The 16,252-nt window shown below is 38.1% G+C and overlaps 1 protein-coding gene across 1 annotated transcript in view; it reads left to right on the top strand.

The window, feature by feature from the left end:
* The first annotated feature begins 937 nt into the window (after positions 1-937).
* BICD1 (BICD cargo adaptor 1) overlaps positions 938-16,252 on the top strand; it is a 75,810-nt gene continuing 60,495 nt past the window's right edge. The window contains exons 1-2 of the mRNA XM_023725208.1: positions 938-1,086; positions 7,305-7,730. Coding sequence (XP_023580976.1) covers positions 943-1,086; positions 7,305-7,730 — 570 coding nt within the window. The 5' untranslated portion in view covers positions 938-942. The remainder of the gene's footprint in view (positions 1,087-7,304; positions 7,731-16,252) is intronic.

Below are 16,252 nucleotides of genomic sequence, written 5' to 3'. Positions count from 1 at the left end.
CAAGTTTAGGAAAAAAGCTGAATATTTTACTTAATTGTATTGTTTATATCCTCTACTTTGTACATAAGATACTGTTGTAAAGAATTTCAAATGATCCAAAAAAACCCAAATCAAACCCATTGCCATCGAGTTGATTCCGACTCATAGTGACCCTACAGGACAGAGTAGAACTGCCGCATAAGGTTTCCAAGGAGCAGCTGGTGGATTCGAACTGCCGACCTTGTGGTTAGCAGCCAAACGCTGCACCACTGCACCACCAGGTCTCCTCAAATGATCCAGAAGGATATAAAATTCACACAGGCCTCTTGTCTTTATCCCTGTGGATGGCCCAATACCTGCCCTTAGAAATAATTACTATTGCAGTTTTGGGATATTCTTACAAATACATAAATTTTTGACATTTGTGTGCATATGTGCATGTGTGTGCGTGTGTGTGTGTGTACATATATGCCTCCCTTTATTTTTAACAGAAATAGGATCCTAATACGCATGCTAATTTATAACCTACTTTATATATTAATAATGTGGATATCTTTCCATTTTAGTAACCCCTTCTCATTCTTTTTTACTCATTTTCATGATTTTATAGTGTTCCATTCAATGGATACATGATAACTTAATGGTTCCCCTAATAGAAAACATTTAGATTGTTTCTGGTTATTTGTGTATTTATACCTGGATTTATTTTTCATCTCGTTTACATCTATGAGAATATCTTTAAGAATGATTTTTAGAAGTGGAATTGCTGGGTCATGTGTATGTGCTTTTGAACTTTTGACAGATAGTATTAGATTGCCCTTCAAAAATGGTTGCACCGATTTACACTCTGTGAAGTGTTTTTATTATTACGTTTTAACTACCAAGATTTTATCTACACTTCGTAAAATCTAGAATAGGAAAATTTAGTATTAATTATTTATTCTATTGTTTTAGAATAATGAGATGTTGGAACTACAGAGAATACGAATGAAGGATGAAATCCGAGAATATAAATTCCGGGAGGCACGACTCCTTCAGGACTACACTGAACTGGAAGAAGAAAATATCACATTGCAGAAGCTGGTGTCCACATTAAAGCAGAACCAGGTAAGGTTTAAGGAGTTCTCTTGAGGTACACTCCAGATGGAGGCATATTCTGGCTATTAAGGTTAAATCTTTATACCTCAGTGTTATGGATTCTATTGTGTCCCCCAAAGAAATGTGTTGTAATTCCTAATCTCTATGCCTGTGGTTTAATTCCATTTGGGAATGAGTTGTCTCTGTTATGCTAATGAGGCAGGATTAGTGTAGGTGTATCTTGAGTCAATCTCTTTTGTGATGCGAAAGAGATTAAACAAGCAAGCGAGCTAGCAGAGATGGGGAGAGAGAGATGCCAAGCCACATGAAGATTGCCCAGGAGCAGAAGCTCAGAAAAGACAAGAGCATTCCTCCAGAGCTGACAGAGAAAGCCTTCCCCTAGAGCCGGCACCCTGAATTTGGACTTCCAGTCTCCTAAACTGTGAGAAAATAAATTTCCGTTTGTTAAAGTCATCCACTTGTGGTATTTCTGTTATAGCAGCACTAGATAACTAAGACATTCAGGAAGGAATTTGTCCACTTTTGCTATAACTCCTTAATCTTCTCTACACAAAAGTTATGTGACGAAATTCCTCAACTCTCCTATTTTTGTTAAAATTTAGAAGGAAATTGATAGCTATATATGGTTTACAATAAAACTTTATTGGTAAGAAGAATTTTATTTTATACTTTAGTTCTGTGTTAATTTATTTTAGGAGTAAGTAAAATGTATTGGCCCAAATTTAACTTAACAACTTCTACTTAGAATTCTGGGCCTATGAACTTGTTTTGTACTTGCCCTCAGTAAACTTAGAGACCAGTCCAGATATACGCTTCTACTTCTACTTCCTTCCCAAGTCAGGCGTCTATGTCCAAAACTATTATGGGTGTTTATATATAAGGGCTAAGAGTGAGGGGAAAGGAAAAACCTAGAAGAGAAAAAAATCCATGTACTGACAGAACTGAAATTTGATTTTTGATCACTGCCACTAACCCCCACCTTTGGAGTGATGGAGAATAAGAGGCCTACTAAAGAGTATAGAGGATAGTTTTAGGCCATTATAAAAAAAGGTTACCAGAATATATCCCTCAAGTGTTTCACCTCACTCCTTCCCTTTTAAGCGCTGAGTCACTGACACTGTGTGTGCTGAGGGCTGGCAGAACCACAGGTATCCAGGTCTTGATTTGGCTGGATGACTGAGCTCACGGTAAAGGAAATTAGGCTTAGAAGAATATTTTGTGTGTGTGTTTTTCTTTTTTAATATACTTCCCAGAAACTTGTTAAAATAAGAAAATTTTTTGTTGGTGGTGGGTTTTTTTTTTTGTCCCTAGTAAAGAACTTAGAGAACTTGGAACAAATTTACTGAAGTGTGAATATTTAAAGTGGTCATTACTTCCTGATTCATACAAATCCTCACTGCTCTCTGCATGGGCAGGACTCTTTCCCATAGCCTGCAACCAGACAGCCTTCGTGTAGAGTCTTCCATGAATGCATGTGGTAGACTAATTTACTTAGGAGGTTAATTACCGCCAGTATTAGGTATTCTTGAAAGCCTACCAAAGTATCCTGTGAGTATTCATTAACCCAGGTGCTGTTTCTCTGGGAATTTGTATTGTCAGTCAGACTGATTACTCTTTACAGTTTACCTGCCCCTTCCACCAGTAATTGAAACATGGGGAACAAATGGTTAACTCAGCAGTTCTTAACAAATGGGGAAATTTACACAACTCTTTAGTTTAATTTTATTTTTTTGGATGCAGTGTGGTAATTTTCTCAATTAAGTGTCTAATGAATTACTGTGAAGTCATTAGGGCCATTCTGGCTTATTCCATGACAAATTGGTACACTGAAGTGCCACAAATCTCTCCTAATTAAGGAAATGCCATTTTTCCCCCTACTGTTGGCCTTTATTTATAAAAGTTAAATAAAAAATTTTATAAAAATTTTCTTATTTTAACAAGTTTCTGGGAAGCATATTAAAAAGAAAACCACACTCTTTCTAATTAATGAAATATTATGTATAATATTTTATGTACAAATACCACAGATTGTTTTCAGGAGATAAAGATGACTGGCATTCATTCACAAAAATTGGTCTGAATGTTGGTTTAGATTGAAACTCCCTTTTCATAGTATACTTCTCTAGCCTTGTTTGATGTTTCTCAAAACAGCTAAGCTACTAACATTATTAAATGCTTAGTTCAAAGAACTAGAAGATTTTTCCCTTCTAAAGTTTTGTGTATCTTTTAACTATTGATTGATTATTTGCAAATAATGATTGTTTACATAGCACCCATTACTCCCTATATACTATTTTTTAGTTTGTTTATTTTCCATTTCCCTTCACTAAGATAAAGCACCTTGAACAGGGCCTGGCACACAGTAGGCATTAAATAAATACTTATTGAAAGAATGGATGAACTTATTTCATTCTCTTACATTCACACTTCCACTTAGAGAGGAAACTAAAATTTAACATTAGTTTGTTAACCATGCAGCCCTGGTGGTGCAGTCATTAAGTGCTCGGCTGGTAATAGAAAGATCAGTGGTTTGAACCCACCAGCCACTCAGTGGGAGAAAGATGTGGCAGTCTGTTTCCGTAAAGACTGCGGCCTTGGAAACCCTACGGGGCAGTTCTACTCGGTCCTATAAGGGTCACTATGAGTCAGAATCAACTTGATGACAATAGTGTATAGTTAACCATTACCAATTTTTATTTGTGATCCCAAATACAAAATATGTAGAAGCTACTATTTTGTGATCTCTGTTCTGAAAGCATTTGATGTTTGAACTGATGGAAAGGACATTGGAACATGTATTTTCCCAGGGAGCCCATTAGGGTACAGAAAGCAGACACAGGAACAGATCAGTTTGGGGTAGCGGGTAGCCAAGGGCTGTGAAGCTATTCCATATTTCATATAGGTAACAAGGAATGGGAATTTAAAATATATATCTATGTCCATGTCATGCTGGTTAAAGTGCCCAGTTACGCGTTTTCCCCAAAGAGCAATTTATTCTCCTATGAAGTACCCATGACCTTGAGTTGATAGATAGTTGATAGATGACTGTTGTTATGAAACTCAGGAATTCCCTTTTGAATACATTTAGAAGACAACTATTGGTAGTATGCCATGGATAGATTTGTTATTTTTCACTTCTTTTATTTATTCAAAGGTATATTTGAGTGAAACAATTAGTACTTTATAATTATTATTGTAAATAATATACACGTCTCCATGATTTGACTATTTTGAGTGATTCTATCATAGACATGATGAAATTCCAATGGTCTTTTATGGCAGAATTTGCTGGTTCTCCATCAATATCCTTTGTTCACTTTTCCCAAACTATTAACTAATTTTTAACTGGATATAAGACTACCCAGAGTAAAGACTGTATTTCTTTACCTTCTTGCCACTAAGTGTCATGTGACTAGTACTGGCCACTTGGAGATGAGAAGAACGGATATGGGCAACTTTGAGATATCTTATTAAAGGGAAGAGGTGCGCCCCTCACTTCATCCCACTGCTTGGAACATGATCAGGATGGCAGGCCACCTTAGATCACATGGATTAGAGTAGGAATGGCAGTGCAACAAAGAGCCTTGTTCCTGGATGATGTCATGGAGCAGAGATTCCCTACTGGCCATTGATTATCTACCTCCATACTGTTATGAGTCAGAAACAAACTTGTGTCTTGGCCAGATCACTCATATTTAGGTCTCTGTTACATCAGCCAAACCTACATCCTAACTAAACCCATATCCAAAATTGATATCTTAACCTTTTGAAGACAAGCCATTGCATTGAGAATATGTGAAGACAGACAGACAGATATATAAGATGGTCTGTGATTCCTATTCAGTTTTAAAAAAGATCTTTTTTAAAATTTAAGTTTAAACTGATATAAATAAAATAAATATAATACTAGATACATAATTTATATTAGCATTTGTCTTAGTTATCTAGTGTTGCTGTAACAGAAACACCACAAGTGGATGGCTTTAACGAACAGAAATTTATTCTGTCACAGTTTAGGAGGTTAGAAGTCCAAATTCAGGGTGCCAGCTCTAGGGGAAGGCTTTCTGTCTCTGTGGGTTCTGGGGCAAGGTCCTTGTCATCAGTCTTCCCTTGGTCTAGGAGCTTCTCAGCACAGGAACGCCAGGTCCAAAGGGGTTGGTCTGCTCCCAGCGCTGCTTTCTTGATGGTATGAGTTCCCCCTGTTGCTCTGCCCACTTCTCTTTTATATCTCAAAAGAAATTGACGCAAGATACAATGTAATCTTGTAGATTGCATCTTGCCTCATTAATATGACTGCCTCTAATCCTGCCTCATTAACATCATAGAGGTAGGATTTACAACACATAGGAAAATCACATCAAATGACAAAATGGTGGACAATCACACAATACTGGGAATCATGGCCTATTCAAGTTGACACACATTTTTGGGGGACACAGTTCAACCCATAACAGTATCTAATATCATAATGAGTTTATTATGTGACTTTTTCTAGTTCTTCATTCATCAGTTTGTTTATTCAGCAAAAGCTTATTGAAGAATAGAATTCTGCTGAAAAACTATGAAGGAACATTGAAGCACTGTAATGGAACACCTAGTGAATCACAAGTACTTCCTGTCTCTAAAGATATTATAGTGTAGTTGTGGAGATAAAATATTTATAAAAGGCGGCCTGTGGTAAGTGCCATGGAGAAGACCCCCCAGGAGGCATGTCGGGTCAGAGGATAGATCCTGTTCATCTGTGGGCTTTTATAAAAACAGCTTAGAGGCAGTGTCTGACCTCCTTCAACCCCACAAGGGAGAAGGAGAACCAAGAGCAACAGAGCAAGGCTGACCCCCATGAGGTGGAGGCCAGACAAGCCCCCTCTTTCCACCATCTTTACTAATTCTGACACCAACCGTCCCTTGCACAGCACTCTCTACTTCTCTGCTGGATTCGGTAATTCATTGCAATGGCCACACACAACTCACAGACTATACTTACGATTATGGGGTTTATTAGGGAAGTAAGTTACAATTCAGGCTCAGGAACACTCAGAATACAGTTCTTCCATCAGGACAGCCTCTTCCCAACTGTGCTTACAGGCACGCCTCTTTCTGGCCCTAGGCATCTCCCCAAAACCACTCAGCTTTCTCTCTCCATGGGCTGGGAAGCCCACCACACCATCTCCTGCTGCCAGGTCTCTCCTGCCACCGCTTCTCCCCGTCTTCAGGGTTACAGCTTGCTCTCTGTGTCTCTCTCTCTCTCTCTCAATCTCCTGCTTCCAGGCGTTTCTCTCAGCACAGGGATCCCGGGTCTAAAGGACACACTCTCTCCTCCTGGCTGTTCTTCCTTAATGGTGGTAGGATCCTCCTCTCTGCTCTGGAATTGGCTCTCTCTTAAGGCAAAACTGACCAATCCCTGTGGTGGACCACAATTACCCTATCACACAGTCCCGCCCAATCACCTGGGTGGGAGTTACAAGACCATGGTGAGAAAGTCCACACAAAAGTAAGCAATCCCACCGAAGCTTTCCTGACCAAGAAGGTGTTTGAGCAGGCTCTTAATTTGATTATAATTCCAAAGACTATTACATTGATAGCTATATATATATGTGTGTGTGTGTGTGTGTGTGTGTTGTTATTGGATAATTTGTAACTTTTCTTCCAGATTCTTTCCTTAAGCACATAAAAATATTTTTTGCTTCCTCATCCTACTCTCAAACATTTTATTGAGGTTATGTTCTTATTGTGATCTTTTAACTAATTTATCTCTGGATATAAAAATTTCCTCCTTATTAGTAATGAAATAAAACAAAATAGTTATGATAAAATCTTTTCTTAGATTTTGAATATTCTGAATAAATTATTGCAAAAATATTCTTGATTTATTAGGCAAACAGTGCCCCCTTTTGACCACTGAACCCCATAAAAGAAATACTAAAACAGATGATTCCTTTTTCATCTCTATTAAGAATTGAATTTTATTTAGTAATATCATTGAAACACATATAGTTTGAAAAAGGTGATTTCTAGCGTTCTTTACGTACGTGTTAAATATTTATTTTTTTCTAAAGAAACCATTCAGTGTTATCCTAAGACTATATGATATGCTTTTTTTTATGATATATTTTTAGACTTATGTGCCAATTTTTAAAATTATTATTAGGTCCACTAGAGTGTTTAATGACAGTTTTGTAAGACCCAAATTTTAGTTTTATGAATCTTCTTTATCCTATCTGATTCAGGTTGAATATGAAGGCTTAAAGCATGAGATTAAGCGATTTGAGGAGGAGACAGTGCTGCTGAACAGCCAGCTGGAAGATGCCATCCGGTTGAAGGAGATCGCTGAGCACCAGCTGGAAGAAGCCCTTGAGACCTTAAAAAATGAAAGGGAGCAAAAGAACAACTTGCGGAAGGAGCTCTCCCAGTACATCACCCTCAATGATAACCACATCAGCATCTCAGTCGATGGACTCAAGTTTGCTGAGGACGGGAGTGAGCCCAACAACGATGACAAAATGAATGGGCACATCCATGGGCCTCTTGTGAAACTGAATGGAGATTATCGGACTCCCACCTTAAGAAAAGGAGAGTCTCTGCACCCCGTCTCTGACTTATTCAGTGAGCTGAACATTTCAGAAATACAGAAGCTGAAGCAGCAACTTATGCAGGTAAGAACTTTGTTTAGGGCTGATAGAATGAGTTCCTTGTAGATCCCATGTAGTGTGTTGTGGGGATTTCATATTGTCCTATTATAGTTCCAGATTGTTTTTTTAAAATATTGCTTCTTTAACTGGCAACTTTGAAAGCACAATATTTTAAAAAGACATGACAGAAGGGATATTGAAGTGAAATCTCTCATTTGCATTGCTTTAAGAAATGAATCTCTTAGAGACACAAATTAGATTGCAATTCAATCTGAAGGAAGAGAAGACAGCCTCTTGATGCTTTTCTGGCTAGCAAAAGAACCCAAAAGCTTCATATACAAGTGAAATGACAGAAAATGCACATTTCTGTCACAAGCAATTATATGCATAACTCCAAGATTAATAGTCACATTTGACAGGAATACTTTAAGCTTTAAAGGACATAGGAGCTTCCTATATACAAACAGCCAGGACACCATTATGATTAAAAATATAGAATACAAGGCCTTAAGTTTTTAGCACCTTCAAATCAAGTGTCTTGTGAGGAGTCCCAGGCTTTAACTTTATCTCATTGTGAAATGGTTTTCTAGTTTAGAGTCTGCCTCCCTGCCCTACCTTCATCAAGTGCTAATGAAAATGTTGTCTGAGGAAGGGCATCACCACCATCACCATCACCATCACCATCACCTGAGGGCTTAGTAGTAGTACAAATTGTTGGGCTCCATACTAGATCTACTGAATCAGGAATCCGTGAGTAAGTCTGAGGCTTAATCTTCAGTCTGTTAACTCTCAAAGTTCTCTATGTGTAGCTTATAAAGAGAGGCTCTTAGACTTGGCAGTCACTTATATTTATGGCAAATATGGCTTATAATTGGTTGCTGTGAGTTGGAATTGACTCCACGGCAACAGGTTTGACTCTTTTTTTTGCTTGTTTAATATGTAACATATACTATAAATATTATAATAGCTTAGTGGGGTCGGATGTGACCCCCAATAATCAGATAATACTAGCATTTCTTTAGTGAATCGTGTGAGCATTCATACAAAGAGTTAAAAATAAGGACCATAAAAGGCTTCACATTAGTCACATGCAGTTTTGCTGTGTAGTGGGTTCAGGGCTGTCTGAATGTTGCCACCAAGTGAGTTATGATAAAACTTTTGTTTAGAGCTTTTTGGATTTTGAAATTGTGCTGTCATAGGGGCAGCAGTTGCCCTCCTTCAGGCAGCTCTCGATTTTGCATACCTCAGCATACTTTCGAGGTGACGGTTTGTATTGTCATAGTTTTCTTGTCTCTTAGGATTTAACCACGATTCAAAACACTGCACTTGAGAGAAAGCTGTGTACCCTCAAATCCAGCACCTGCCTTTAGTTACTGTTGATGGTTTGTGGAGATGAAGAGGGGGCACAGGCAGGAGCACAACACCTTGTACCAGGGAATGTGCGGCTTTTAAGATCTTCTTCCTTAGAACTAAGGAACCTTCTGAAATAGCACACAGGTCGTAGCCTACTGGCCTTTTCTTACCGTAGAAGGCTCTATGCATGTGAATTATGTTTTCTCATCTGAGGGTATTTAGCTAAACTGATTCAAGAAAGGAAAATCCTGTGTTTCTGCCTTGAGTATCAGGAATCCTGGATCAGTTGCTTCACCTCTGTGAGGCCCATTCATAAAGGGGAAGGTAATAAATTACCCCCCAACTAGTCTCTCTGATGTCTTTGTTGGAATTAGGGCGGCGGTGGGGGGGCGGGGGCAGAGAGTCCACTTCCTCCAGATATATACTGCTATCTGCTGAGAAATTGTAATAATAAATATAAAAATCTATAACTAACCAAACCCATTGTCATCGAGTCAATTCCAACTCATAGTGACCCTATAGGACAGAATAGAACTTGCTCCATAAGGTTTCCAAGGAGCAGCTGGTGGATTCAAACAGCGGACCTTTTGGTTAGCAGTCAAGCTCTTAACCACTATGCCACCAATTTAAATAATGCCTCTTGGTGTACAACCTGCATAGTCATACATTGTTATACCACCTTTGTGGAGTGTTGTGAAGACCAAATGGGATGGTGCATATGAAACTATGTATAAGTTATAAAATATTATTAGGTATTATTATTGTACTGGAACCTGCCATCAATTTTTGAGATGCCAAAAAGGTCACCACTTCCCTTTCAGTTAATACATAAACCATAGAAAGTATGGGAAAAACCAAATGATGATAAGACTATATCTAAATTAAAAAACTAGCTGCCATCAAGTTGACGCTGATTCATGGTGACCCCATGTGTGTCAAAGTAGAACTACACTCCATAGGGTTTCTATGGCAGATTTTTGGGAAGTAAATCTCAGGCCTTTCTTCCGCAATGCCTCTGGGTTGGTTTGAATCACCAACCTTTCAGTTAGTCAAGTGGAAACTGTTTGCGCTACCCAGGGACCTAAATTGTTGTTGTTGTTAGATGCCATCAAGTCTGTTCCAACTCATAGTCACCCTATGTACAACAGAACAAAACACTGCCTGGTCCTGCACCAAAATCACAGTTGTTGCTATGCTTGAGCACATTGTTGCAGCCACTGTGTCAACCCATCTCCTTGAGGGTCTTCCTCTTTTTTGCTGACCCTCTACTTTACCAAGCATGATGTCCTTCTCCAGGGACTGATTCTTCCTGATAACATGTCCAAAGTATGTGAGGCATAGTCTTGCTCTGCTTGCTTCTAAGGAGCATTCTGGTTATACTCCTTCCAAGACAGATTTTTTCGTTCTTCTGGCAGTCCATGGTATATTCAATATTCTTCACCAACACCATAATTCAAAGGCATCAGTTCTTCTTCGTCTTCCTTATTCATTGTCCACCTTTCACATGCATATGAGGCAACTGAAAACACCATGGCTTGGGTCAGGCGCACCTTAGTCTTCAAGGTGACATCTTTGCTTTTCAACACTTTAAGGATGTCTTTTGCAGCAGATTTGCCCAGTGCAATGCATCTGTTGATTTCTTGGCCGCTGCTTCCATGGGTGTTGATTGTGGATCCAAGTAAAATGAAATCCTTGACAGCTTCAGTCTTTTCTCCATTGATCATGATGTTGCTTATTGGTCCAGTTGTGAGGATTTTTGTTTTCTTTATGGTGAGGTGTAATCCATACTGAAGGTTGTAATTAGGGGTGCTTAACCCTGGCAGTGTAGTGGTTAAGAGCTACATCTAACTAAAAAAAGGTCGGCAGTTCAAATTCACCAGGCACTCCTTGGAAACTCTATGAGGCAGTTCTACTCTGTCCTATAGGGTCGCTATGAGTTGGAATCAACTCAACGGCAGTGGGTTGGGTTGGGTCGGGTTTTTTTCCCAGAGCAAATTCAACGAATATTTTTCTTAATTATTTTTCTTCTTAGATTATGGAATATAGTTATATTTTAAATGTAGCCAGTCATCCTAGCTTTTACTTAACACAGAAGCATATGCACCAAAAAAAAAAAAAAAAAAGAAAGAAATACAGTAAGAGAACATATTTTATTCATCTAAGAATCCCTGTACACTTGACAATAGACCTTGACAGAGAACAGCTCAATTAGGGTCATCCTTTATTGACTGAGAGAAATTCTCAGAGCATTATTAGATAAATTATTTTGGCTCTTGGTGCCCTTAAGACTTAGTTATTTCAAATACATTATAATTTATTTGACAGTCAGGTACCTTAATTATTTTTATTAGAATGAAAATAAGTAGAACCTGTCTGGGAAAACTAAATAAATTACTTAATCTATTTAAAGGAGTCTGCTATGCTGGTGCTAAAATTTCTGCCTTTGATAAATATCTTCTGTTTATCTTCACATCTACATAGAGTCAAACTAAGCAGGGTAAAAGTCTTCGGAAAAAATTTTTTTTTTTTTAGTATCAAACGGGATGTATAATTTCACATGTAGTATGAGAAAAAAATTAATATTTCTAAAAAACTGAAATTAGTATAATTTGTTGTGTCCTCATGGTTGTGGAAGAAATAAAGATTCATATTGTGTTTGGGTCTACTCCATTAAGGACAATTTAAATTTTTACTATAATAATGGTAAGTGGTTAATTTGCTATATGCCCCGTTAAAGTTCAAAGCACTTTATGCATATTTGCTTTATTGGAGCTTATAACAACTGTATGGGGTAGATAGTATTATTTTTTCCATTTTATATACAAGGAAAGTGAGGCACAAAAATGTTATGTCATTTGCTCAAAGTCAAAAATCTAGTAAGTAAAATTGATGTACAGAGAGACAAATTAAATACTATCTCTGCTTAACAAAGATTCACAGAATATTTATGAGGTGAAATTAATTAAAATAAGATTTGTCAGTTCCTAGTTTTTAAAACTTAAGGTAACAAATAGTTTCCTAGTACAAAAGTTGATGATTTAAATGATTATTACAAACTATTGTTAAATGTTACATTTATAAGCTTTGTAAAAACAAAAAACAAAAACCCAAACCCATTGCCATCAAGTCGTTTCTGACTCAGGGCAACCACATGTGTTACAGAGTAGAACTACTCTATAGGGTTTTCTTGGCTGTAATCTTTATGGAAGCAAATCACCAGGCCTTTCTTCTGTTTCACCTCTGGGTGGATTCGAACTGCCAACCTTTAGGTTAGTAGTCAAGTGCAAACCACTTGCGCTACTCAGGGACCTCAGTATGATGTTAACTGTGGGCTTTTCATAGATGCCTTTTTTAGGTTCTGTTCCTAGTTGGTTGAGTGTTTATATGATGAACCCATTGCCATCAAGTCGATTCTGACTTTTAGCGACCCTATAGGACAGAGTAGAACTGTCTCATAGGGTTTCCAAGGAGCAGCTGGTGGATTCAAACTACCAACCTTTTGGTTAGCACACCACCAGGGCTCCTTATATCATGAAGGGGTGTTGAATTTTGTCAAATGCTTTTTCTGCATATATCGAGAGGATCATGTGGTTTTTGTCCTGTGTTCTATTACTATGGTGTATTGCATTTATTGATTTTTGGATGTTCAACCAATATTGTATTCCTGGTATAAATCCCACTGATCATCTTTTCTAATCCTTCTTACATGTTGTTGGATTTGATTTGCTAGTATTTGGTTGAGAATTTTTGTGTTTATATTCATGAGGTATTGGTCTGTAGTTTTCTTTTCTTATAATGTCTTTGATTTTGGTATTAGAGTAATCCTGGTCTCCTAGAATGAGTTGGGAAGGGCCCTCCTTTTCTGTCTTTTTGAGTCTTTATCCAACTGACTGACCTGTGTGTGTGTGGAGAGAGAGAGAGAGACACACAGAAAAAGAGAATGAAAGAGAGAGACAGAAGAAACAGAATGAGAGAAAAAGAAAAAGTTTTCTTTTCACTACACTTTTCAAAACATATGCCCTTCTTTTCTAACTGCTAGATTTCCTCACCCAGGGGTTTCTGTGATCATTTTTCAGAGTTCTCTTCTGTCAGGGTACAGGCTTGCATTGGCAGAGTTGCTTCACTTCAGAGAAGAATAAATTATTTATTCCTGAGTCCTATTTTTACAAATTGCTATACTATGTTTACAGTTTCAGGAATCACATCAGTCATTCAAGTTTCAAGGTGAGAGTCAGATGACCAGAATAAAGACTTTATGGAAATTCATAGCTTATAAAATAACTATAATTGCTTTTACTGTAGAAGCCCCACTATGAATGTGCAAATTCTGATTGACTTTTTGTTATTGTTGTTGTCCCTTCACAAAAGAATCTATCAGTACAATACATGTAAATACATGTAAATGTTTTTATTTAAAAGGTGAAAACTCAGTGTAATAAAAAATAATTTACATGGGACACAGAAATAACAATAACAGCAGTCACCATATTTTGTGTCCTTGCCCTGAGCCTGGCACTAGACTAAACAGTTAAAAAATTCTGCATTCAGATTTCCTGGCAAAACAATTAGCCCTACTGTGAAAACTAAAACCTCCAGTTCCAGATAGAAAATGGAGACTGTAGAAAGAGAAATACAGCAACTTTTCGTAGGCACTGTAGAACGATTATAATTAATGCAGCAAATCTCCTTTGGATAAATTCTTCACAAATGGAGATTAGAATAGTGACACTTAACATATATGGTAATTTTAATCTTTAGAGGCTTTGCATCTATTAATCCAAAGCACAGTGAATCATAAATAGTTTAAGCACTTGCTCTCTGAAGTCTGAATACAATTTGAGGTACTCTAAGCCTGGATAGCTGAGTAAAAATGTAACTGAAATGTTACAAAAGTATCTGTAATTTAGTAATCTTCTTCCTCTTCTTTATTTTTGCATTTTGTCATATCAACCTAAATTGAGTGTGTGTGTGTGTGTGTGTGTGTGTGTACTTATACACACACACACATATATATATAATTTTTGGGTACCACTCCCTATTCAATTGATTTTATTAGACATTTATTGTATAAAGCCATACAGTTTATGGAGCTTACACACATGGAAAAGACAATGCTCTATTTCATATTTGTTGGATATTCTCTCGTAAAGAAACTTAATAGACTTTTCTTTAAGACTAGAAAATATTTATCTTAAATCTCAGTTGGCAACTAGAGTACAGATTGAAACTCTTCTAAAGGCATTACTTCATTCAAACTAACACTGTTGACTCTAGAACAAGCTTGAGACACGTTCTGTATATTTTGATCTGGTTTTTATTTTATCCAAAGACTATTTTATGTAAATAGAAACATTTTACATAAAATGTTTTTATCCAAAGATTATTTTATTCAAATAGAAGCAGATTTATCTGCGATCATATATCCTAATCAAATGATATTTAGAGTTTTCAGGGCAATTTCAGTTAATTTTCAAAGAAGAATCCAGAAAATACTTGAAATATTCCTTTTTGTTGAGATTGTATATAATGCCAGTAATTGGATAATTAGCAGTTTATCCATATACTTTATAAAAAATAAAATGACTTAGTATATGGATTATACCTCCACATAAAGAAAACAAAAATCCTCACTACTCCACCAATAAGCAACAGCATGATAAATGAAAAAAAGATTGAAATTTTCAAGGATTTCATTTTACTTGGCTCCACAATCAACACCCATGGAAGCAGCAGTCAAGAAATCAAAAGAGGACTTCCGAGCAACATGGTGCTATAGACAGAAGCACCACGCCATCCCTCCACAGCAGAGACCCAAAAAACTAAGTCAAACAGAGACAATCTTGAAACTCTAAGCCTCAAATGAAGAGAGAAGGAACTCAGCCAAGCACCCAATGGAATAAGAAACTGACAGAGAACAGAGAGTGAGGACAGATAAATGCAGAGGCCTCCTATCAGCTAACACAGCATGGATTCGCCATCTTGGACTCCTATCAGAGATTGGTGAACAGGGAGAACAGGAAAGCAGCTTCACGGAGCTCCCAGCAGGAGACACAACAACTGGTAACCAGTGATATACACTTTCCCACCGCACACCCTTCTTCACCCCCAGTTGGTCTCCTCTGCTTCCTGCAGCCACAGTCTCTTGGCCAGGAGGCACTGACTTCAGCCCAGTACTGCTTGGATTCCACCCGCCCACACTGGCCGGCTCCCTGAGTGCCATTTGTTTGTTGCTGGTGTTGCTTTTTTCCACTTCTTTTGGTTTCTTCCATACCTCTCACCACCTCCCCCTCCTTTCTCTCAAATACCTGGCTCCATGTGCCATCTTTGCTTCTTCCTGAAAGGCTGTGAATCGCCATTTGACTGTGGAACTGCTTCCTGGCCCACACCACCACACTGGTGGGATCCCTGGGGCTTTTGTTTGTTTTGATTTGTTTGTTTTCTTTTTCTTTTCTTGGCTTGGGAGCCCCTTCTAGCCAGGCTGTACTGTGCAGCTTAAGAGCTACTTCCTCAGTCTGCACAGCTGCGCAGTGGGATCCCTGGGGGCATTTCTTTTTTTCTTTGTTTTTTTTTTCTTTTTCCCTTTTTTTCATTCTTTATTTCTCATTTCTCATCTCTCTATACTTACCTTCTCTTCCTGGCTCCTAAATGTCTGGCACTGTGTGACACCTCTACCCTTTCTAGCCAGGCTATACTTCTTGGCCTGGGAGCCACTTCCCCAGTCTTCGCAGCCACACCAAGTAGGATCCCTGGGGACTTTTCTTTTCTTTCTTTCTTTTTTTTTTTCTAATTTTCAGTTATTTTCTTTTTTGTTTTTCTCCATTTTTTGGTCTCTCATCTCTCCCTCCAATGGCAAGTTCCCTTAGCACTCTTTTTTGTTTGTTTGGGTTTTTTTAGCCTGTTTCTGTCTCCTCTCTCTGCTCGTTCCCATACCCATCTTAGCTCCACACATCACAATCTCCCGCCTTCTTCCTGCCTACCTGCACTGTGCACTGAACATCACACCCCTGAGCAGCACAGACACAGCCTACCAGAACCCACCCTGCACTGTTTCCCGGCCCGCCCTGTCAGCCCTAGTACATGCCACAAATAACCTATCCCAGCAACTCCCCTTCAGCTGGACCTGCCCTGCTGTATCATACCTGAGTGACTGACCCTGCCCATTGGAGAAGGAGGTGAAAAGTATCATGCCCAGT

Source organism: Trichechus manatus, unplaced genomic scaffold (genome assembly GCF_000243295.1).
Source record: "Trichechus manatus latirostris isolate Lorelei unplaced genomic scaffold, TriManLat1.0 scaffold00292, whole genome shotgun sequence".
Lineage (NCBI taxonomy): Eukaryota > Metazoa > Chordata > Mammalia > Sirenia > Trichechidae > Trichechus > Trichechus manatus.
This window is presented reverse-complemented; position numbering and strand designations above follow the sequence as displayed.